This window comes from Manis javanica, chromosome 3, assembly GCF_040802235.1.
Source record: "Manis javanica isolate MJ-LG chromosome 3, MJ_LKY, whole genome shotgun sequence".
Classification (NCBI taxonomy): domain Eukaryota; kingdom Metazoa; phylum Chordata; class Mammalia; order Pholidota; family Manidae; genus Manis; species Manis javanica.
In genome coordinates this window covers 58,906,769-58,931,934 of record NC_133158.1, presented here as the reverse complement: position 1 = coordinate 58,931,934, position 25,166 = coordinate 58,906,769, and the positions used below count along the sequence as shown (strand labels likewise).

Here is a 25,166-nt window from a genome sequence, read left to right as displayed (position 1 = left end):
GACATTGTATTAACAGATCAGGGAGCAAAATGCAAAAGAAGGAAAGGTAAGATGCTGAGAATTAATTGATTGATTGGGGTCTATCGGGGGACTTATTTCAACATTTTTAAGAGTCTCAGTTTGCACCCAGCCGGTTTATTTTTATTTTTTTGTAAAATGTTGGTCGGAGGCAAAAATGAAGCTGTTTTTGTGTTTGCACAAGGTCTTGTGACCCAAAGCTGTCGGTTTCATCCAGTTGTGGTTTGGGCGAGTGGCACATAATGCTCGGAGCTTAGGGACCCGGGGACACAAACGGAGGGAAGCCAGATGCCTGGCATGGGGTTGGCCAGCCTTTGCTGTGCGCGAGCGATAAAGGTGAAGAATTAGGGGGTGACTAGCTCAGCTGGGGCAGCTGTTGACAGCCGAAGACAGAAACTAAACAGCAGGGAGTGTTCCGGGAAACGAAAGCGAAAGGGGCAAAGTTTAGCCGCCCGGAGTCTGGGTGGGTGGGGCAGTCTCGGCCTGACGAGCGGAGCTGAGGATGGCCGCTCGCGGCTCCTTCCCGCTGCTCGTCCAAGGGTCCTGGGGCCCCGAGCCCCCGCAGAACTTGAGCACCAAGTTGCAGATGTACTTCCAGAGCCCGAAGAGATCGGGAGGCGGGGAGTGTGAGGTCCGCCAGGAGCCCGGGAGCCCGCCGCAGTTCCTGTTGTTCTTCCATCTGGAGGACGGTGAGGGGACCCAGACCCAGGGATGAGAGGGGACGAATGGGCTCTTACCCCAGGAGAAACTTAGGACAGGGGCCCGCAGCGGGAGAACCCGCCCGGCTCCAGGAACAGCGGCGGGGAAGGGCGCGGGGCTGTGCAAAGACAGACTGCGCCGCGGGCGCTGCGATTCCCCTTGCGCTGCGGTTCCCCCTGCGCTGCGCTTCCAGGCGCTCTGCGGGGCTGCCTGGAGGAGGAGGCAGAACCTCGCAGGTGATCAAACATTTATTGTGGTACAACCGAAAGGGGCTGGCAGCCGGTTCACTCCCTTCATTTTACAAGAGTTGCCATTTCATTGTAATTTTTGCCCTCTTCCTATGAAAGTAGTAGTTCCAAAGGTTTATGGGAACACAATTTTAAGGGAAGAGAAAGTTTCCAGGAAGAATCACTCCTGAAGGTGAATCCAGTTCCCGATGGGCAAGATGCTGGGCAGAACTCCTCAGAGGACGGCCCGCTTCCTGAACAAGTACCAGGTGGCAGGAAAGCACGATGCACCTTGAGGGGCGAGCAGGGCACCCCAGAGATGTTTGGCTTGAGTAGTGAGCCATCTGTTAATCCTTCATCTCTGTGCACAAGCAAGGTCTGGAGACTGGATAATAAAAAGAACATGTAGGATCTGGGAAATTTTCTAAGGTTATAAAGGGGCTGCCTATATTTTAAAAACCTTAGGCCTTCTATAATTAAACCTCCTATTTGTGAAGTGGTGGTGAGGAAATTAAGGCTAAGAGAAAGGTGGTTTGAGATGACAGAGGGCCTTGTATGACACCAATAAGAAGTACGAACTTTCTGCCACAGGCAGGCAGGGGAGAGACATGTCCAAATATACTTTAGGGAGATAAATTTGGTTGAAAATAGGTATACTGATTTCTGTTGGGAGAGATCATGGAAATCAGACCATGCAACGTTCTAAGTGAGGACAAGTGAGCTTCTGAACAATGCAAGCCGGTGTGGGGATGGAAGGCGCGTGCTTGTGTGCTGTTCTGGAGCTCGTAACTGATTCTGTGAGAATGGTCAACGCTCCATGTGGGAGAAGAGGAGAAGAGAGAGCCAGTGTCCTTTTCTTTCTGTTATGTTTTAGGTTATAAATAAAAGTTTTTTTTTCCTTTAGAGAGAAAGGTGTTACATACACAATGTGAGGAGTTGTGGGGGCCACTTGGCACTTGGGAAGGGACAGAGGTGCTGCCTAAAACCAGGAGAAACTTGGGACAGGGGACATTTTGTAAATAGTTATTGGAGGGGGAGGCAGAGTGCAGTTGATCAACACACAGTATCTTTGTTGAGGGTCCTCTGGTACCTCTTCCCTGAGTTTCAGGGTGGTCCTCAGCCTGGGAGTAGGGGTGACATTCTGAATTTTGAGCTTTTGCGGGGGGAGTTTCTTCCCCATAGACAGTTGGGTGGTTGAGTTCATCTGCTTGCTGTTGCTTTTAGGAAAGGGGAAGGACAAGTACCCACCAATTAGCTGCTTGCTCAAGACACCTGCCAGGTCTGTACTTGGAGGTGCATGACCTGCTGCCCGCAGAGTAAGCATTTTCCCATCAGAATCTCATAGGAAAGGATGTGGACAACCCCACTTCTGCCGTCCTGTCACTGGATTTGGAGAAGCATTTGGGCCAGAGGAAAGGCAAGGAGGTTCACAAGCTGGGAGAGCAATCAGAATGCTCTAGTAGGGATCCAAACAGGAAAAGGGAAACCCACAGAGGAGAGGGGTGCACCCAAAAGAGTGAAGGAAGGGAGGTGTTCAGGGGCAGGAGATCTGTTTGGCTCAGAGCCCTTATGAAAAGATGGTGCGAGTTTTCCAAGGATTAATTTCACCAAGCCATGCTCAGTAGGGCATCTGTGCAGTGTACTCATTCCCCCAGGGTTCACTTCTCGTCAAGGGGCGTTCCTATGATACCGACTGTGAACATCACCATGGACCTGGCCCTCAGGGTCACTTCCTTCTTCTTAAGCTTCTCACTGTCCTCAAGAGTAGTTCTCACACTGGGGCCACAGACCCGCTGCATCCGGCTTGCAGCAGGTTGAACAGGCACAGTGTCAGCTCTGTCCCAGAGATGCAGGACCCCTTTGTGTGGGTGGGCGGGCAACTGCAGGGTTAACCAGCACTCCAGTGACGCTGATGTGCTAACACTGAAGAATCCGTTTGTGGACCCTGAATGAACAAAAAGGGAAACGATGATAGAAAATAACAAACAGCATACAAATAACAACCAGTGCAAAATACACCTTTGTCGTGACGACATCTTTCTGTTCCAGCCCGCAAAGAGGGAACGATTTCAGTCTTCTTGCCAGACTCCTTCCTTCATATCCCCGAGCCCACTAACCTCTAGCTCCACCCCCAGGCTGCTCCAGTGGCCCCTTTGTGTTAACCCCAGCATAAACAACTCAAAACATAGCACAACTCAAAAACTTAGAATCAAAGTCTTAGTGGGAAGTAGGAAGTCCCTGTTCAGTTTCAGTTTCCTGTGGGAGGAACCGCTTACTTTACTGTCACAGATTTGCCAACAATGACTCTGCTTGCCCTAGCAATCAATCCTAGCTCACAGCAGCTTCTCCTGCCCAGATACTCCGCACCCTCAACGGCAAGAAGGGGATCCAACAGGTGGAGGCCCCTCCTATAACAACTTTATTCACATACATTTGACCCTTGAATAACATGGGCTTAAATTTTGAGGGGCCATGGATTTTTTTCAAGAAATTTTTTGGACATTTGTAACAATTTGAAAAATATTTTCTTCAGCTTATTTTATTATAAGTATACAGTATATAATACATATACAAAACAAGGGTTAATTGACTGTTGATATTACTGGGAAGGATTTGCCTGGTCAACAGTAGGCTAGTAGTTCAGCTTTTGGGGGGTCCAAAGTTAAACATGGATTTTTGTATGTGTGGGGTGTTGGTGTCCCAAACCCTGCTTTTTTCAAGGGTCAGCTGTAATTCATAAAATAAGAATGAGCCAAATAATACTTCTCTGTAGAAATTAGTGTATAACAATAAGGAAGTATTTGGACATAGCATCTTACTTTTATATACAGTTCACTGAATTTCCTAAAAATTGAGGGTATATTGACTTAAAAGATCTTAAACCCTGTTTCAACTGTGTACAAGTATCATCCTCTCTAGTCATAATTTGGCTCCTGACTATTGTTAGTACCACTGGGGTAAAGGAACCTATCTTCTCCTTAAATAAAATTAAATGAAGATGGTTTGAAGTTGGTGCAGAAGATAGACTGTCCACATGGCTAAGGGTGCTGGACATCAGAATTTCAGCTCTTTTTCCTCCCAGATTCACCTTCTCCTTGTTGCAGATCACTTACTAATATTACTCTTGTCTGCTTTCTTGAAATAGTGGTGTCTATTTCAAGACACTTGCACACACTTTCAGAACTGGCACATTTAGATACCTGGTTGGGACTCTACCAAAGTCTAGGGAATAATGAAGGAACACATCACAGAGGTCCAAGACTCCAGGCAAGTTCCTCTTAGAAAAATTAGCCTCATCTCTGGGTATGCAAGTCTCTCTTTATGAAAGAGTCTTACCATATTCTTGGTCACATCAGGCCAGCCATATCAGAATACAAGGTGTTAACCCAGCATGCGCCTGTGAACAGTAGGGCTCTCTCAAAGGTTCCCCTTCGCCCCAACCTCTGCACAATCTATGTTGACCGTACTTCCTCCTCTAAACTTACTGATTCCCGTTCTCCACGGTCTGAGATACACTGCTTCTCCTCTTCTCTCCCTGGCTACTCCTTATAACTCACATTTTCCTAGCTCTTTTAAGTGTTACAAAATCCAATCACAGACACTGCTTTAACTGAGGAAATAGACTGAAGAGAAGTAAGCTATTTTTGTCAGTATCTCTCATAGTGTGTGACAGAGGTGGAATTTGACTTTGGACTCTGGATTTCATAAAGTCTTTAGACTCTTTCATCGACCACTCAGTTTTTTCATTTTAGCCGAGCTGTTCATATGCTAAGTATATTATCATTTTTCTAAAATCTTCCCCATGCCTTCTTTTCTACTCCTTTTATTTATATTTAAGAGAGATGAGGTGGTTCTTACTACCACAGGTTAAAGAATTGATTGAAACAGCTTTTTAACTAGGCTCCAGGTCATTTGGCTCATGGCCACCCAAGTCCCCTCCCTGAAACATGGCTTTCAGTCATGCCGTGACTCAGAGCCCAGCCTTCCCTGGCCCACCATGAGGGATGGTTTTTTATTTCTCTTCACTCTGGAATATACATTGCTACTTTTCTGAGTGCCTATGGAGCATCAGGTATCCTGCTGGGTTCTTTAAGTTTTTTCTTCAGTTTAATCCACGAAACAGCTGTACAAGACAGTCTTCATAATTAATTACTTAATTAGTTACATAATTAATTACTTATTAATAGACAAGAAGACTGAGGCTTTATAAGTAAGGCTTACTAAGGAACATGCTCAAGGTTAAAAAAAAAGTTTAAAGATGGAATTCAAGTCCAAGTCTGCTTGCTAAACTTGCCCCTTTTCACCGCCCAAGTCCTCTCTTGGGAAACCAACCAAGCCATTGACTGATGGTGAGGAAGCCTGTGGAAACCATGGAGTAATTCTGTGAATAAAGATTGCTTGACGGCTGCACTTTTTTAAAATTTCAGTTCGGCGGAAGGTTCTGGAGAGAGAGAACCATGAGTTAGTATGGCCAGGACAAGGAACATTCAAGTTAACTGTCCAGTTGCCCACAGCACCAGTGGAAGCCCATGTCGTTGAGGGGGAAATTGCAACAAAGGTATGTAAAAGAATGAGTAAAATTAGGGTGTTCTTCCTAGGTGTGTGGGATGGGAATCTCAGTGAGGAAAATACAGTCGAGTAAGTATAAATCAAACCGGAGTGAGAAAAGCAGCTTACAGATGTAGAGGGAGCAAGAGAGGCGACAGGGAGGGTCTGGAACACTGGAGGAGTGGCACCTTCTGTCTGATTTTAGACACTTTTTGAAAAGCCAAGATTTAGAGGTTATAATACAGGCAGTTTGAGATGGAAAATGTTGGGTCTCTTCATCCTGGGTACTATACTTGTTTTATTTCTACATTGTTTCCAGGGGACAGTGATCCACACCTCCTGTAGTACTTCCTCAAGCGCAATATGGGGCAGAAACAGTATCTGCCTCATTGGATGTTGAATTTCTGAGGATTAAGAGAGACGACCTCTGTAAAGCACATGGCACAGGGCTGGTTAATAGTAAACACTCAGTAAATGTTATGGGGAAAAGATTTAGGTCTTACCCCATACCCCATACACGGGGTGCTAGCTGTGGTTTCTGTTATTTGTGACTCGTTTTTGCGAGATGCCCGTGCTGAGTCAGCAGATATGCCCCTACCTGGGAGGCGCATCTGGCAGAGTCATTGCTGGAACTTTCCTTCATCGCTTCTGTTGACCCTTTGTCTCCAGGCTGGGCTGGTCCCAGGAAGGTTTTCTAAATGTAAAGTAATTACTAGCCACTTACTAAGGCTAACTTCTTTTTTATTGGATTTTAGGAATCCAAGGCCAAAGAACGTGTCAAAGAACCAGGTAAGGTCTTGGTCGAGATGCCTGGCCTTCTGACAAGATGCTTTGCTTGTCTTAAAGATGGCCCTGCTCTCCTCGACGTCACAAGGCAGGGTCTGCTCGGTCTGCTCGGCTTGGAGATGCCTTAGGCTGCCTCGCCTACATATGGTCAGCCAGCTGCAGAGGGCGAACGCTGTGGGGTGGGCTTGTCTATGGCTTAGCTCAGAGGCGTGGGAGCAGCTCTCCCTGTGGGCCTGGGAGACACGCTGCAATTGAGGGGAGGGCAACCTTTAGAGCCCACCTGTGCCTAGCTGGCCCCCAAGAAGCAAGGAGATGCTGTGTCAGTAGGTGCTCTGTGTGGCCAAGTCAGCTTCTGAACACTGCCTGGGGAGGGTACTGTCACCTGGAATCACAACAGGAAGGTGGAGAAAAGCTTCTGAGGGCTGTGTACAGCTGGGCATGCTCTTATAAAGGGCAGGGCATACAGAACTGTGCCAAATGGCTGGGCCAGCGATGAGGGAGACATACATCCAAATCTTAGGGAAAAGGAGTTCCAAAATGTGTAAATACTGTCCTCTAAGGTTGAAACTCTCTTGAGGACATGTTTAGATTTTCACAACTTTCTCATGAAAATAGAGCTAGGCTGAGAGCTGCCTTTATTTGGTGAAGTGATTGGATAGGGCTGTATAGATTGTTTTTAGCTAACATGGATGTGCTATTAAGTTGTAGAATCTAGTATGCATGGTTTTCTTAAGAAGCTCATGATTCTTAAGACCTAAATTTTAGATAGACTTCAAGATCTGCTCAGCTGCCTCCTCTGAAGCCTTTCCAAGCCAGCCCAATCCCTTTCTCTCTCTTTCTTGGACTCCTGGCTTGATTTTTGATGCTCTTTATTTCGCAGTTAACTAAGCCTCTATTGTGATGAAGCTTCTAATAGTCTTAGGGTTATAAAACTATCCTGCTGGAAAATCTCTTACCATTTGCTTAGTCCAGTACTCTATTTTATAATTAAAAGATGTGTCCAAGGTCACATGGCAAAAGACTGGCCAAGTCAGAGGTTGAACTCATATAGCCTCACTCCCAGCCAGGTAGTCCTGGTTTGTCATGCCTGCCTTCTTAAATGCTAATGTAGGGTGTTATTGAATCCTTAAGCTATTCTTTTTTTTTTATTAAAGTATTATTGATTTACACTCTTATGAAGGTTTCACAAGAAAAACAATGTGGTTACTACATTCACCCATATTATCAAGTTGCCCCCCCCATACACCATTGCAGTCACTGTCCATCAGTGTAATAAGATCTTAAGCTATTCTTCATCTGGCATTAGGGTGTATATATGGTGTCACACCCAGCATACAAGGAGTTTTTCAGGGTGGTCCGATGCCTGTAATAAAGAACCCCCCAAACACATTCAGGGTGGTCAGCTGTGAGAGTGGTGGGGGCAGTCTAGATTGCTTCATGCAGTCATTGGGAAATCCAAACCGTGCCATCTTCTGACACCATTATCTTTGATGTGTGGCCTCCAGGGTCACTGCAAGGGAACATGGAGATTCATACAAAGGAGATTTGTATTGGTCAGACTTAGAAAGGGAATTCACCACTTGCACCCATATCCTATGAGGCAGATGAACTCTGCTAGGCATTGAACTATACGAAGTCTGGCATATGTCACGCAGAAAGGAAACAAAATGGATTTGGTGAGCACATAGCCTCTGACTCTGCCGTAATAAGCAGTTTACAAGCCTTTATTCCCTTTCTCACTTACCTTGTGTATCTCCACTAGAAAACCTGTAAGTTCCTTCTCAAATATTTATTCTTGAGCATAATAAGGGCCCATTTGAATAGTCGCTTACAGAATGTCTGAAGATTATATTGTACACATCATGCTCCCCGGACAAGCATAGAGTGAGAGTGACCTTGGGCATATATGTAACTCCTGTGGTCAACAATGAAGAGGAACAAGCTACCTGGGGTGATCTCTATTCAGTGAGTTTGAAGTAGCCCTGCAGCTCTCCAGGCTATTTTACTTTTATGTGAATTCCATAGTCATTCACTGCAAGTGTCATTTTTTCTTCTTCAGTGATGGGAACTTGCTGTTTTTCAGAATATAATGTGTTAGATGATGTCCAACCATGGTACTCGTGCTTTCCTCCAGTGGCCCACACACTCAACCTCCAGTTCAGTGAAAGCTTATTGAGTCTCAAGTATATATCATGTGCTAGCGATACAAGGATGAATAAACATGCCCCTTGCTTTTGAGAAGTGGAGTTCAATAACTGTAATATGGTGCTGTGTTAAAAGTATATGTCAAGCGCTATGAAAAACAAGGCAGGTTTCTCGAAGAGACAAGGCAGAAAAGGGTATAATAAAATTGGACATCATCATAATAATAAGTTAAATGCCACATTTAATTTAATTTAACTAAGCACAAAGCCTTCTAAGACCTGTTTTTATTTGAGTTAGGCAAGAGATTGGGAAGAGGGCAGTGTCTGATGACAATTTACTTTGCTAGGACCATGATAGATGCATATGACATCTTGTGCCTCTTTTGTCTCCCTAAAATCAGATGGGTCAGAAGAACTGGATGCCAAACTATTTCCTGACAGAAGATCAAAAAAAATTGAAGCTATCTCAAAAGAATGTGAAAAGATTTCCTCTTTGGTTGCATTTGAAAATCTCAAGGCAAATGTGACTGACATAATGTTAATCTTGTTAGTGGAGACCATTAGTGGCCTTACAAATGGTGATTTTCAAGTGGAAATACTACGAGATTTTGATGTTGCTGTAGTTACCTTCCCAAAATATGTAGGTAAGGTCAAATGATGCTTCATGTGTATTACACTGTGGGATTTGAGTCACCTAGCTAATCGAATTTCCCTGAAAGTTTGAGTCTTTCTAGTAGAAGACTCCATGTTAATATAGGTGCTTTTTTATTTTGAAAGGGAAACAAACAGTTTGAAACCAAATTCTGGTACGTTCAATAGATCAAACTTCATTGTATGAATTCTGTGTGTGTGTGTGTGTGTGTGTGTGTGTGTTGAGAGATGAAAAGAGACAGAACACACCCAAACAGAAATCTAAAGTCTAAGGTTTAGATCTAAAGTGATTCTAAACAGAGAAGTAGGTGTTTTCAGATGTGTTTTCTCACTCAAAGAAGTAAATACTGATTTATTACTAGACTGGGCTTCCTGGGATGTAATACTACTAATAATAGCAAACACTCTTATAGTGTTACTGTAAGTGACATATTACGCTAAGCTCTTTACATGAATTCATTTATTTGTTCCTTTCGACAGCCTTTTGAGATTATTATTCTTCCTCATTTTACAATTGAGGACACAGAGGCACAGAGAATGCTAGTAAATGGAGGAACTGGATTTGATCCCAGGCAACCCACCTCTATACCTGCTCTCTTATCCCCTTTTACCATGTGTTTCCTTAGTGCTTTGATGGTCAGCACAGTTGCCGGAAGAGTAAGTGCATGTGCTGCAGAAAATGAGTGTCCTCCGAGGTCTGTGTGAGGAGCCTATAGACAGTCTGAGATTGGTAGAGGTACCTCCAGAAAGACAAGGACATTTTCCAGTTCTAAGCTCTCACTATTCCACGGCCTTGGCAGTGGGACAGTTCATTAACAGCACAGGTCATGAAGTCAGAATTGTAGCCCTGCGATTTACCTGATTATCCAAGATAGGCCAAATGACCATCCTCTGTGTGCTTTACTTTCCTCAGCTGTAAAATGGGGATAATAACAACTACTTGATTCAGTTTCTGTGAGGATTAAATGAGATAATGTTTAAAAAGTTCTTAACATAGTACCAGAGACATGGTAAGGACTTGGTAAAGAGAGCAATGCGTATTTCAAATTTATGACTGTTTCTTTTAAAGGTAAAGCTAAGTGGACTTAATTTTGTTCACTGTGAAAAATCTCAAACATCACTGTGTGCCAGGCACTTGTCTAGGTGCTGTGGGTCCAGAGATGGATATTCTTGGTGTCTGCTCTTGAGGAACTCATTTGGGGTAGGCAGGAAACCCATATGTAAATGGATAATAAAGGTGCAAGAGGAGAAGCTGCCTCCCTCAGCTGTGAACAGCAGGCTGTGAGGAAGGGGAGAAAAGGGGACTCAGATGGCTTGGTTTTGCCCTGCCTACTCCGTTCTGCGAAGTGGATGCTCCAGCAGTCCCAGTCTGTCAGGCCCCAAACACTATGTCGCTTCATGCCGCTGCTGTTCCCTATGCCTGAAATGTTTCCTTCCCTCTCTGGTGAACTCGTCTTCATCCTTCAAAACTCAGCTCAGTGACCACTTAACTCTGGGGATCCTTCTCTTAGGTCCAGGATCAGTCTTCCTGCCTCGTTGACCCCACAGCAAGCCACCTGTTTGCTTTCAAGACTTCCTCCCTCCTGGCTGGGGAATTTTCAAGGGCTTGTTCTGTTCATCTCTCTGTCCCTGGATCCTAGTGTCTGCCCTCAGTATTGATTAATTTGGAGGAGATGATTGGGCCAAGTCCTGAAGAAGGAATAGGACCGGGATAAGAAATTGGAGAAGGGCATTTCAGGCACAGGAAATTGCATATATAAACGCAAAAGAGAATGGGGTTTTCAAAATAATGATGAGTTTTTGTGTAATATGGAAAATAAAATGAATGGCAGGGAATATCCAGAGGTGATGCTTGGGAATCAGTTTGGAGTCAGATAGCTAAAGGTACTGTAAGCCTATCTAAGGATTGTGAGCTCGTGCCTGTGTGTACTAGGGAGTCTTGGAGGACTTGAGAAAGGAGTGAAAGCAGGAGATTTGTGTGTTTTGGAGACAGCACTGAGGTGGCATGTCAGGGAGGGTTGGAGAGGGCTGTGACTGGAGGCAGGCACACAGCTAAGGGGCAGTAATCCAGGTAGTATATTCAAATGTGCATTGTTGCTCAGAATCTGGGAATTGTAGCCACATAAATTCTTATCCCCCTTTCTCTCAATTAATTTTCAGATAGTTTATTCTATATAGTATATAATCATAATTTTCTGATTGACGGATTGATTTTGGTTTGTAGATGTCATGAAATTCATTGATGATTGTGCCAAGCATCACTCCATGAAACACCTTAAGCTTTCTCCAAGAGTTCTGGAAGTGACGAAAACAATCAGGGTTGAAAACCTGCCACCTGGTGTCGAAAACTGTAATTTGAAATCTTTATTTGAAAATCCTCAAAATGGAGGAGGAAGAATTGCCAGTATTGAATGTTTTCCGGAAGAGAGTTCAGCTCTGATTGAATTTTTTGACAGCAAAGGTAATATTGATTAGCTTGATTTTGTAAACCTTACCTGGCATAATCTAAACCATTTTAGCAGATTTTAAGAGCTATCAGTTGATATCTTATTTTTTATTTTGTATTCATATATCTCATTGGAAATCCTGTTAGCAGTCCTGTTCACCTGGAATGTAATGCTCAATGAGCCCAGTGATTCAACTTTAGAGGAGCAATGTAAAGTTTTGGAGCGATAAAAAGAGATTCTCTCGTCTTTAGCTATGATGGACTGAAAAATACTTTATTCTTAGAATCTTTGAAATACTGTATTTAAAAGGGGGTGATCTGTGTTTTAGCTCTACACTAGGTAGAAATTCTCAAGTTAATTTCAACAAAGGTTAGGTAAAGAAATACTCAGAAACACATACAGTTCCTGTAAAGCATCACTACTTCCCCTGTGACCTGTCAGTATCATCATTTAGAAATTGATAGGAGTGGTTTCATGTGATCAATGGATGCCTGCAGGACTGTTCTTGGCAGTGACCCTGTGAAAACCATGTCCAACCGAGCTGTAGGGAAATACTTCTGAGGGGTTTGTAGAGGTAGACTGACCGTTCTCTGAACCATATGCAGAGTCAGCTGGGAGATTCCACTGATGTTCAGAGGTCAAGGCTGAGGAGTAGGAATCAGGGGGCCAGACTTCTTAGGGAGAGAATTAACGTTGTGCTTGGCATTAACTGGAGGAGCATGAGACAGGACCATGTAGCATGCCACCTGCTCCAGATAAATTGTTTCATGGGAGTATTTGGAGGAAACTCTTACATATTGGGGAAACGGGTGAAGGTATGGTTTGGACTCCAGTGTAATGAATGACCTAGTGATCCTTGGGCAAGGGGACAAAGGAGGAGGAGCTTCACATGTTCCTTAAATCTTCCTTGGCCTCGTCTTGGGCCAGGGAGAGAGGTACGTAAAGCTGCATCTCTAGAAGTTAACCTCCCACATATGGTGGGAGTTGACAACTTTGGGGCTTTCAGACATCTTGATGGCATGGGGAGCTAGGTGTGTTTTTAGAATGTCTTATGTTACATGTGTATGACTAATAATAGTGAATATTTAATTAAGATTTATTTTATGCCAGAGCTACTACACCTGTGAAGAGCAGGACACTCTCAAAGGTTCCCCTTCACCCTGACCTCTTTGTCCCACTGTCTGACTATGCTGACCACACCTAGTCTGGTAACCTTACTCATTCCCCTCTTCACAGTCTGAGATAAACTGATTCCCCTCTCCCTCTCTGGCTGCTCTTTCTAATAATTATGACTTAGATTTGCACAGCAGGGGTGCTACAAAATGCATCCACAGAGACCGCTTTACAGGCATTGCTAGTATCACATTCCTATTTTACAAATGAAGAAACTGAGGCATAGAAAGGTCAAATAACATGACCAGGTTACACAGCTGATAGGTGACAGGGCCAGGATTTGAACCTGGGTAGTCTGGCCCCATAATTTATGTTCTTCTCCACTTTTCCACAATCTTCTGTTCACCTGAAACATTAATTTTTTTTTTTTACAAACCAAATGGAAAATATTTATTCAAAAAACATTAATTTTTCTTATAGGATATTTTACCACTTACAGTGGGTTACCAACAATGTGGCAAACTGTAGATAAAGCTGGATTAAAAACAATTTATGGGAGTTGGGAGGGGTACAAGTTGTAGCACTCCAAAATCTTACGACTATAGACTATCTACGGTTAAAAGAACATATGGGATTGAACAGATCCCAGAAATGGGTTGCTTTAATTTGTCTGATTTCTCTCAGACTGTTCAAGTACAGTTGGACAATATCCATCATATCATAGACAAATTTTCACAAATGCCTAGGGTGCCTAAATGGTTTTCTTGGCTTCACTGGAGATGGACGGTAATTATAGATTTGCTCTGTTTATGTCACCGTATTCCTATTATGTTAATATGTGTGCACAAGTTAGTTAGTAGTTTAAAACCTATACATGCTTAAGGTACTCTACAAGAAGATATGTCAAAGAAATAATCAATCCTCCCATGTTTTCTTCCATATGCTACCTCTATAGCTTTTCTTCTTCCTTCCTAATTACAACCCTTAAATAGAATTCATGCCTCATATTGAATTTACCGAGCATCATAATTCTTCCAGGTGGTAAAGATACCTCGAGACAAGTGCTGGGCATAGAAGCCACAGGGCATAAATCTGCAAAGAAGTAAAAAGCTAACCTTTTCAAACAATACGGCTTCTCTCTCACTTACCAACTTTACATTTCCCTGTATGGCTCCAGAAGATGACTGGTTAGCCAGAGACGGGTAAGATTCCTCAAGGGAGGAACAACCTAAGACAGGCACAGTCGCAGGGGGGCCATCAGGTGAGAAATCGGGGAACAACAGTGGTGAAGCTCAGAACCTCACCCCCCCCGTTTTGAGAGAAAGCTTCTGCATCCGTGGATGTTTTATTGCCCTTGTCTAGCTCGGATTAGCACATAGTCTACAGGCACACACCTGATCATCTACAATTGCTCTCTTACAACACTAAACTATGTTTTCTAACTTTATCTTGCATCTACCTACCACTTCAGCATTTTATTAAAAAAATAATAATAATAATTATAATAAAGGGAGAAATGTGGGATCCACATATAAATCAAGTATAAAAATCAAACGAATATTCATATTTGACCTGATTGTTTATAGTTCATAATGCGTGATCAAAACCGAAAGTTTCTGTGATGACTGCCCTTGTACTGTTCACCATGTAAGAACTTACTCACTATGTAAGAATTCGTTCACCATGTAAGAACTTGTTCGTTATGCTTCAGAAGATTGGAGACTGACGAGAATTAGGCTTGAGATGGATTAATGATTGTGCATTGAGCATTGACCCCCCTATACTGAATTTTATTGTTGTTAACAACCATTTGATCAATAAATATGAGAGATGCCCTCTCAAAAAAAACAAACAATTTATGTAGCACTATTGTATTTATGTACATTATTTGAGAGGAATAAGTTAGGTACTTATTCTGAAGTTATTTGGTTCAATTTCACAAAATCTGACTTACAAAATCTTAAGGAGAGGAATCCATACTGAACACCTATTGGACATGAGATCTTCTGCTGTTTCCTGCCACAGTATCTCACAGAATCCTTGCAATAAGCCACGCAGTTAGATACAGTTACTCTTTCTTTACAGAGGAGGAAAAGGATGGAGAACTTAAAGCACAGTAAGTTCTTAACTGTGAAGGTTCTGGGTCAGACAGACCTGCGTTCAAATACTGGCTTTGGGGCTTACTGGCTTTGTGATCTTGAGCAAATTACTTTAACCCACTAAAGCCTCTGTCTTCTCAACTGTAAATTGGGGCTCACATTTATTATTTACTTCAGAGGAATTTGTGAGGATCAAATGAAACTACAGCTGCAAGTGTTTGGCATGTGGTGGCTGCTCAGCATGTGTGAGTTGTCACTGCCACTGCCCAGGCCTGGAAACTGCACGAGGCCATGCTGGGAAGTTGAAGCTGGTGTCTGGGCCTCTGAAGGCCACTTTCTTTATACTATGTCTGGCTCCAGATCTAGGAGGTAGTCATGGACAAGGTAAAGTTAGTGTTAACATCTTTACCCAAGGGCACTTTCTTAATCCAAGTTGTTACTTGGGTTCATTCTAGTTCCCTTCCTTCTCAGACCTCTTGTACCTGTGTAATAACTAACACAAAATGAAGAGGGGCTTTGGGGAGAAGAGTGCCAGCCTCCCCCTCCCACACACATATTCCACGCTAGGGACTGTCCCAGTAAAGGAGGCAGGAGGGGGACCATAGCAAGGATAGGGGAGGCGCAGGACTTACTGAACTGGAGTCTCCGAGGCAGGGCTCCCTGGTTACTGTGAGGATGATCTTGGTCTGGAACTTCTGGCAGAGGGGCAAGAGCATGGGCTTTGGGGCTAGATAGACACTGACTTGACGCCTAGCCTAGATATTTGCAGTCTTTGTGACCCTGTTTGAGTCATCTGACCTTTCCTAGCCTCAGTTTTATCATTTGTAAATAGGATGATAATAATGGTGACTCTCAAAGCACTGTGAGGATTAAATGAATTAACATGTATGTAAATCACTTAGAATTGTGTCTGACACATAAGCCAAGCTGATTTTTACTATGCTCCTCCCCTGAGAGATATTAATGGAATCCAAGTCATCTGAAGCCTGAAATTGTGAGGCTGCACAAGAAGCAAATAGCATAATTCTTAAGTGAGCTTTATTTTGAGCACCAGAATATTCTTTGCAGTGGGGCGAACATTATCTCCATGCTTGCATCCAAACTCCCATCTATTTCTTAACCTGGTGGTGATAGATCAATGTTATCAGAAAAACGGAAGAAAGAAGTTATTTAACAGAAGTTCAACATAGAGTGATCTTGGCTGAGAAGTAATTATTCCACTAAACAAGGGATACCTGTATAGTGTTAACACATATTAATTTATATTTGAGCACTTGGAGAGTAATGCTGCTTTTGAATAGCATGTGATAATATCAAAGTTCCATAAACAGGATTTTTTTTTTTGTCTAGAATAAGGAAGGCTCTTTTTTTCTTTTTCACTTGAAACTTATTACACTGGGATTACTTTATTATTTTATTTCTTTCCTTTTAAGTGTTAGACACCATCATGACCAAGAAATTTGACCTCTTCAATATGCCGCTCTCGGTGTTCCCTTACTATACCTCTTTGGGCACAGCTTTGTATGGAAAGGAGAAACCTCTGATTAAGCTTCCAGCACCATTCAGAGAATCACTGGCTCTTCCCTTGTGGAAGTTCTTGCAGCAAAAGACTCACCTGATTGAGGAGATAAATGATGAAGTGAGACGCTGCCACTGTGAGCTAACCTGGTCTCCACTCAGCTGTGAAGTCACCGTCAGACCTGCGGCCACCTTGGTCAATCAAGGAAGACTAAGAATCAAGACCTGGCAGAAAAATGCTTCCACTGCACTCTCCAGCATCAGGGCTAAATATAAAGTTATCTCATTTAAAGTGGACCCAATAGTGTGGGACACTGTGAAAAATGATGTAGAAGATGACAGGATTTTGACTGAGTTTGATGCATGCCTGGGGATTATAAACTTGGTGGGGAAATCAGAGGATATACAAAGCATTGAGTCACAAATCAAGGAATTAATAGAAAGCACCATGCAAAAAATTAAAAGAGAAAAGCAAAGTCTGAAGGAAAAAGTGGCTATTTCTCCAGGAAAGTATTCTCTTTTGTACCACAGTGGTGTACAGAAGCAGCTCTGCACAGAATGCCCGGATGTGGAGATTTCCTATGATGAAGCCAGTCAGCACATGTACTTGAAAGGACTCCAAGCAGATGTGCGTAAAGTAAAGTGGGAAATCCAGGAAAAGGTGTATGCCATGGCTAAGAAAAACATTCATGTTCCCCCTGAGGTTTTCCAGTTTTTGCAACAAGTAAATTGTGCAGAACTCTCTAAGTCTCTGTTTATAGCACAGAAAATTCTTGCAACTTGTGAGCTAGATGGTACAACTGTTTTCTTAACTGGCTATTCTTTTGACGTCCTATTAGAAGCTGAAAAGCAAATAAGCAGTGCCTTAAATTATAAGCGCATAGATATTGAGGACAAGGGAGTTCTTAATGACAAGAAATGGAAGGAGCTCACTCAGAGTTTAAGTAAGAAATATAATTCCTCCCCAAAGACTATAGTAATCAATCAGTTGACTTCAGGCACCACAGCTGAGGTCATGATCTCAGGCTATGTAGGAGAAGTAAATAAAGTCCATGACTTGCTTTACGAGTTCTTGGAAAAACACATCAAAATAGAGAGATTGATTGAAGTAAAGTCTTCCTTAGTTTTTGATTATTTAAGGATAGAAAAGAAGCTGTTCTGGCAAAAGATAAAGAGGACAGGTGTTCAGGTAATTTTCAATTCTGAGAATAAACAAAAAGGCATTTTACTAATTGGCCCAAAGATCAGAGTCCTGGAGGAAATGAACATTATCAAGCAAGCCCGGGATTCAGTCTGTGTTAAAAGCATCCGTATCGATAAGCCAGGAACCAGCCAGTTCTTCAAGGACAAAGCCCGGTATTATAAAGGTGAAGTCAAACAGTTATTTGGTTGTTGTATTGAGCTACAGGAGAGTGAAGGAGAGCAGGCAGGAGGTGGCACGCGGGCGCAGAAGTGCCTCTGCCGGACGGAGGTGGTCCCAGGAGTCTCCCTCACTGTGCAGCAGGGAGATCTGACACGGTTTCCCGTGGACGTGGTGGTGAACATGGCAAACGAGAACCTCAAGCTCAGCGGTGGCCTGGCGGCTGCTCTTTCCCAAGCAGCTGGTCCTGAGCTCCAAGCAGACTGTGACCAGATAGTGAAGAGGAGGGGCAAGGTCCTACCTGGCCATGCCACCATCTCAAAAGCAGGACAGCTCCCGTACCACCACGTGATCCACTTGGTAGGGCCCCAGTGGAAGCAAGATGGGACCGAGAAGCACGTATGTCAGCAGAAGAGAGCTGTGGGCGAGAGTCTGCGTTTGGCTGAAGAACACAAGTACCGATCCATAGCCATCCCTGCTGTTAGTTCCGGGGTCTTGGGCTTTCCCTTGGCCCTGTGTGCGGGGGCCATTGTTCTGGCAATAAAGGAAAACTTCCAGCGTAGCCAGGCCGGATGCACCTTAAAAGAGATTTACCTCGTGGGTTCAGTGGAGAAGACTGTGGAGGCCTTTGCCGATGCTGTGAAGGATGTCTTTAAGGATGTCCAGCCTGACACAGCTTCCCTGCCCAATTTACGAGCAGTGGTCCCACCCAGCGTGAGACAAGTTCATGGCAGCAGACGAACTCTGCTGACCCCAGAAGGCCTGAGGATCCTGTTGGTCAGAGGAGATGTACAGAGTTCTACGGTGAGTGTCCCTCACTCCAGCCACCCCCCTCCCCCCCGGCCTTCCTTAGTCTGTCGCCAAAGGAAGATCAGAATCCAGGGAAGAAGCAAGCGAGAGGATCCGTGTCCCCCAGCCCCACCTTGAAACAGCTTTCCTTAGAAAACAGGGCTGCTTCAGGACACCTGCTAATAGAGATTGGCCACTTATGGGTGGGAACTGAAAGTGTATTCAGGGTAGCAGGTTTCTAGTAACTGTGAAAACCTTACATTCACAAGTCTCTCTCTACTTTTTCAGTGCCTTTACCCCTGCTGTATTTTGGCAAATCAAAAGTTAATTTCCCATCAGATTTATCGATAGCAGTTACAGGAAGAATGGAGCACACGATGGGGGCAGAGGACAGGAATCTTGTCAATGGAGCTGAGCCACAGTGAGCAGAGCCCCTGGGTCTGAGGGATGGTTAGCACCCAACACCAGAAAGAAAATATGGGTGGACCTGGGAAAGGTCTGGGTATCATGTAGGGACCATTCTTGCAGGTCTGCTAGAGGGTGACATGTTTTTATTTATTTGTTTGTTTGTTTATTTTTATTTTTTATTAAGGTATCATTGATATACACTTTTATGAAGGTTTCACATGAAAAACAATGTGGTTACTACATTCACCCATATTATCAAGTCCCTCATACCCCATCGAAGGAGGGTGACATGTTTTTAAAGAATGTATTTAACAACCTTTTCAACATTAGTAGAAATCATATTTTTCTCGTTCAATGCCATGAAGTAGACTCCAGGCGTCTTCTTGTGTCACAGATGAACGAATGAGAGTCGGAGGGGTTAAGTAGTTTGCCCAACAGAGCCCTGAAAGCCCTCTGTTCCCCCAGGTTGTTACTTCTTTTTAACTGAGGGGTGGTGGGCAGTCCTGAGGAAGGAATTCCCCGGAAGGCCATTCACGGAGCTTCTTTGAAGAAATGTCTATTCAGATCTTTTGCCTGCTTTTAAATTCGGTTATCTTTCTATTACTGAGTTTTAAGAATTCCTTATATATTCTGGATACAGGTCCCTTACCAGGTATTTGATTTGCAATTATCTTCTCCCATTCTGTGGGTCATCCTCCTTTTTTGTTTTCAAGTTGTTACTTTGTTTAAATATTTTTTGTTGTAGTTTAAAGTATGGAAAAAGATTTTTTTAAATTGGACTTCTACTTACAGTAATCTCAAGTAATAATGAAAAGAATGAGAACTAACACTGATTATTTACTATGTGCCAGGCATATATTAAGTGCTCGGCATGCATTTTTCTCATTCAATGCCAAGATGTAGACGCCAGGCACAGGCATCTTCTCGTTTCACAGATGAAAGAATGAGAGTTGGAGGGGTTGGAATTTGTTCAGGTTCTTGACCACTGCACAATTTCCAAATATTAAAAATAATTTTGTTTCTCATTTGAGACATCAAATAAACAAAAACTCTTTGGACCAAGAGTCAGTAATTGGAATGAGTTCCGTTCCTCATCCACCTTGAACACTGAATAGTAAGACATTCCTTCCATTCCTGTCAGTCCTACAGATGCGTGGCGTCTGATGCCACAGTACCTGCTGTGTGCCCAGTGACCCATGCAGGGTGACTCTGAAAATCAGTTGGTCACATTCCTTCTCCTGTCTTCTGTTGGCCTCTCAATCTAGCCTTATTGGTCTGCTCACATGAACTGTCCTGCTGGAAAAGCTTCCAAGGCTCTTCATTGTCGGGAAGTCCAGCTGGCTTGGCACTCAAGGGTCTTTGCATTCTACCCCCAAGGTGACACCTCTAGCCTGGCTTGCGCCATTTTGCTGCAGAAACTCTCTCTCAGGTCAAATGGATCTGCTCACAGCTCACAGCCCACTTTGCTGATGCCCGTGCAGTTTGCCTTCTGACTGCTGTGTTTTTCTCTGCCTGCTGTGCAACTCTTCCTGTTTCCCAAGACTCCGCAGCACTCACAGTGTCTTCACTGGCCGCTAAAGCCACTTCCTCTGTACTCCTTCAGTGATCCTGTCATTTCCGTATTGCTTTTGACAGCCCATTTTTGTCCTGGAATGTTATTTAAAATACATCTAATAACACTTTGTCTTGGGGTGGTATTTCAGTGTATGAAAATCAGTCATTTTAGTTGTCCCCCATTGTGCCCAGCCCAGTGGTACAAAGATAGCAGTCCTTGATGAATGCTGCATGTCAGAATTTGAAACGAATTGTCAGTTTTGTTTTTAAGGCTGATGTTGTTGTGAACTCCATTTCCTCGGACCTCCAACTTGGTAAAGGGCCCCTTTCTCAGGCCATCTTAGCAAAAGGTGGGCCAAAGCTCCAGGAGGAACTGAACATAGCTGGACAAATGGCAGAGGTTGGTGTGGGCACAATTCTGCAAACCAGAGGCCACAGCCTGCACTGCCACTGCGTGCTTCACGTGGTGCCTCCGACCTGGAAGAATGGCAGCACATCTTCACTCAAGGTGGGGCCTGGTTTTAAATTCTCCAGGAAATTAGGTAGCCCATTCATTATAATGTAGATTGGACCATCCCTTTCTCTTTGGTAATGTATTCTTGGCAGGTTCCACCAGTGGTAGCCAACGTCTCCTGAAGACTAGTCACTATTGCGAGGTGATTACAGTGCTTCCTCCTTATGGGGCCGGGGAGGAGTCACTGAAGCGAGCACATTTTTAGAGAGGAAGGCCAGGCATGGGCTTGAAGAATGGACGAGAGTGAAGGATTAGAACCATAGTTGCTTCACTTCTTTCCTTCATCACTGAGTTTGGATCTTTCTGGAGAATCGCTCACACTTCCTTTTCTTTTTCCTCATCTACTCCTGTATTTCCTTTCCCCTTCTGACAGCCCTTCACCTCTCGAAAGCAAAAAGGAGTAGACACAGGGATCACAAAGTTGTTAACTTCTTGTTCTTTCTGTTCTAACTCCCGTTTCTAGGCAAGATATATAAAGATGTGCTTTGTGCTTTTCAGATCATGGAAGACATAATCAGAAAATGTTTGGAAATCACTGCCAGTTTGTCCTTGAGATCAATTGCATTTCCAGCAATAGGAACAGGAAATTTGGGGTTTCCTAAAAATGTTTTTGCTGAACTAATTGTTTCTGAAGTGTTCAAATTTAGTAGCAAGAATCGCCAGACAACTTTACAAATGGTTCATTTTCTGCTGCACCCAAATGATCTTGAAAATATTCAGGTACTGCCTCATTCACTTGTGGTTACTTTGGCAGCTAAGCCCTAATATTCTCAAATGTCTTCTTGGTCTAATAGGTTGTTTCTTTCATGTATTTCCCATATGAGAAAATGAAGGGGTACTCTAAATCAGTTGTGGCATGGAAAATTTCAAATTTATAGATAAAGAAAAAATTTCTTATTAAAGGGTATTTCAAACATACATAAAAGTAGACAAAAGTATAATGAGCTCCCTTGTAGCCATCATTCATCTGCACAGTTATTAACCTATGGCCAATATGTTTTATGGTTTATCTTTATTTCCAGTTATTTCCCTTCTTCTCATAATATTTTGAAGCAAAGTTCAGACAGACATTTGACCCATAAACTATTCAGTAAGTATTTTAGACAATAGGATTCTTTTAAAAAACATAAACACAATACTATTTCACCCATAAAAGATATTGAAATCATTCCATTTTTTCATCAATTACCAAGTCAGTGTTCAAATTTACAGCTGTCTCATAAATGTTTTACTTTGTTTTTACAGCTTGTTTGTTTGAATTAGAATCCAAATAAGGCCCATATATTGCAAAGGAGTTGGTGTGTCCCTTAATCCTATTTTTCATCTATAGGATTGATTCTCTTCCATATGAAAATAGAAATTTTAATAGATAACATAAAAGTTGGGGTCCTGTGAGTAGGAGGAAAAAATAAGTTGGGGTCCTATAAATAAGAGAATGTCAGGATGAGATCCAGTTGAAGGGTGTTGTTAGAATGAACTCAGAACATCCACACAGGAATAGAACTTGGGGACCAGAAATACCAGAACCATCTTTGGTCATAGAGAGTCCATCAAAAGCTCACATTTGCTGAACATCAGCTATGTATGAGCCACTGGACTTGGCATTATGGGAGAACAAGAGGTATTTAATAAGAAGCCATTATCCCTGCCCTCCAAGTTCTTAAGAGTCCAATAAAGTAGCTGCCATTAAATGTTTGAACAGTTTCATGATAGTGCAAGAATTAAACAAAAAGATTAAGTCAGCAACCTAAGAGGTGTCCATGGATCATGGGCCACCTGAATTTTTTGGTCACATTAAATTCTTTTCTGGATCTAGATAATACCTGTAAGTTCTTCAGAAGCAAATTGAACCTGAATTCTAATCAAGCGGCCAAACCACTGAGCAAAATATGTATGTGTTCCATTTGGTTGGCCTGCATAACCACAGTAATTTCTAGTCAATAAATGCTTTGGACACCCTCCCTTTGGCTTGTAGTGTACAAGGTGAAGGGGACCATGGAATGGGTATATAGCATGGGTTTCCCATCTTGTGATAAATCACAATTACTTTAGGGGCTAAGATTTATATACAAAAGTGAACTAAATTAGGGAAATGAAATGCTAAGAGTTTTTTAATGAGTGGCTGAGTGAATAGGAGAATGAGTCTTGTGACATGGACCTAAAACAATCAAATCTCACTATTTCTGTGCAACTCGTCTTTATTTTCCTCCCTAAGGACTCTGAGTACTCTGCAAGTATTCTATGAAAGGATCAGTCTAGACAGTCACCTTTATTGCCACTGGAAATAGTATGGATTCTCCATACATGGCTGTGACACTTCTTCTCTTAAGACTTTTAGGGACAGTTAAACTTGGTTGTATTTTCACAAAAATCATCAAGACTTATTGAGATGATTTTTGGTGGAAACTGTAACAGAAGTTGCAAAACCAGCCCATGGTCTCAACATGGCCTCTAGACATGCTTCCTTGGGGCTATTTAAAAAAAACTGGATCAGTTGTAACACTTAAGGTTCAGACATTTCACATAAAACTCTGGATGTCCACTGTGACCTACAAAGTTCAAGTTTTTGGCACACACCAGATGTGGATTTCAGCGTGAACAGTTTGCCGTGCCTGAGCGGCTGGTGCCCTGTGGTTCTCTAGAGTCAAACCCATTCACCTTTCATGTGTAGCTTACTTGCCTTGGTCTCTGGAGGCCTGTGGGCCTGAGGCCCTGGCTCTGCACTCTCTCCTGGTCCATCTTCCCTTATATTAGCCTTTTAGCCAAGAAGTTACTTGTTTTTTTCCCAAGAAAATTCTGCTTGTTTACAAGAAGGGAGAAAGTGATGATTTGGGGGTTTCACCACCAGGCAAAGAAATGGAATTCCAGGCTCACTGACCCTAGATGACACACACACACACCTCCATTCCCCAAAGCACCACTCCCCTGGCCGTTCCTCTGCTGGTACAAAGAAGCAGCTAAGAACTGAAGTGTTGGGGTCCTTGTGATTATCTTTCTCTTAACACTGTATTGTTTACAACTGGCAAGTTGTTTGCTCTTCCTGATTATGAAAATAATACATGTTCATTATAGAGACTTTGAACACAACAAAAGGCAGAAATTCTTTTAGTTTATTTCATTTTAGTCTTATACATGTGTGCTTTTAAGAGTGGGATTATATAATGTGACAATATCATTCTTCTTTCATTTAATAGTATGAAATAAGCATTTCCTCTTTCAAAGACTCTTCTATTCTTTGAAAATGGGATTTTTAATAACTGCTAAATGTTCTAAAACAGTTTGTCTATTACAAATAGCCAGTAATGAATAGCCTTGTATTTATATCTTTGTTCACATCTTGGCAGTTTTCACACGATGCATGTAGAAACAGAATTATTTTTGTGACTTGAAAACTCTATAATGAAAATAAATAAGACTTCCAGAGTTGTTCTCTCTTGAATATATGTGCATACAAGATCAAAAGCCCCGATGCATCAAATTCATTCATCTACCTAGGATTGTCGTGGTCAAACCTGTCTTTGTATTTCCAGGCATTTTCATATGAATTTGCCCGAAGGAGTAATGGAAATGTCATCAGTGACAAAACTCCCCAGGCTGAAGATGCACAAGGTTCAGTAAAGCTTTTAAATTGGGAAGTTATTTCTATTGCTAAATAACAATTCAATGATAGGTGAAAGATGGTAGGATGACTTTCATAAAAAAATGAATTTGTGATAAAGAAGATACTAAATTATACTCCATACACCTGAGCTTGTAAGACACTGGCCATGTTTATGTGATCTGAAGTGAAAGCATAGGCACGCTGTTATGGAATCTGTACAGTGGGTTTTAACTAGTGATGTGGCTAAGATTGTCTAAGGACGATGTGATGTATTTTCAGAAACAGACACGTTTAAAGGGAAAATACCAGCCCAGTGCTTCCCCTCTGTCAAATCTGCTGTTGCTGCATTGAGTTCCTCCTGTGTTAAGCCTCAGCAGCGGCTTCTTGAATCGAATATGTATGTCTTCCCACAAATTTGGGGACTTTTCAGTCATTTCTTCAATCTTTTTCCTGTGCTGGTCTCTCTTGTCTCCTGGTGCTTCAGTAACATGAATGTTGGGCCTTTTGATCAAGTCCCAAAGGTCCCAGTGATCTGTTCTATTTTTTTTTCAACTTTTTTTCTCTGTATTTTTCAGATTGGATAACTTTTATTGATCAACCTCCAAGTTCACTGACTCTTTTCTCTGCCTACTTCTCTGCCCATCCAGTGAATTTTTTATTTCAGATACTATATTCTTAAGTCTAAAATGC

The 25,166-nt window shown here is 42.7% G+C and overlaps 1 protein-coding gene across 2 annotated transcripts in view; it reads left to right on the top strand.

Annotated features, from left to right (window-relative positions):
- The first annotated feature begins 466 nt into the window (after window positions 1-466).
- The window catches only part of PARP14 (poly(ADP-ribose) polymerase family member 14), a 45,210-nt gene continuing 20,510 nt past the window's right edge, over window positions 467-25,166 (top strand). The window contains exons 1-9 of one of the 2 annotated variants that reach the window (XR_012129175.1): window positions 467-707; window positions 5,372-5,502; window positions 6,248-6,281; window positions 8,824-9,066; window positions 11,298-11,534; window positions 16,166-18,414; window positions 20,633-20,869; window positions 21,374-21,595; window positions 24,406-24,484. Coding sequence is in view for 1 of the 2 variants with exons in the window: in XM_073231541.1 (XP_073087642.1) it covers window positions 521-707; window positions 5,372-5,502; window positions 6,248-6,281; window positions 8,824-9,066; window positions 11,298-11,534; window positions 16,166-18,414; window positions 20,633-20,869; window positions 21,374-21,595; window positions 24,406-24,484 (3,619 nt within the window). In the remaining variant the exon portion in view is untranslated. The remainder of the gene's footprint in view (window positions 708-5,371; window positions 5,503-6,247; window positions 6,282-8,823; window positions 9,067-11,297; window positions 11,535-16,165; window positions 18,415-20,632; window positions 20,870-21,373; window positions 21,596-24,405; window positions 24,485-25,166) is intronic. The other variant, XM_073231541.1, reaches the window with a different exon arrangement.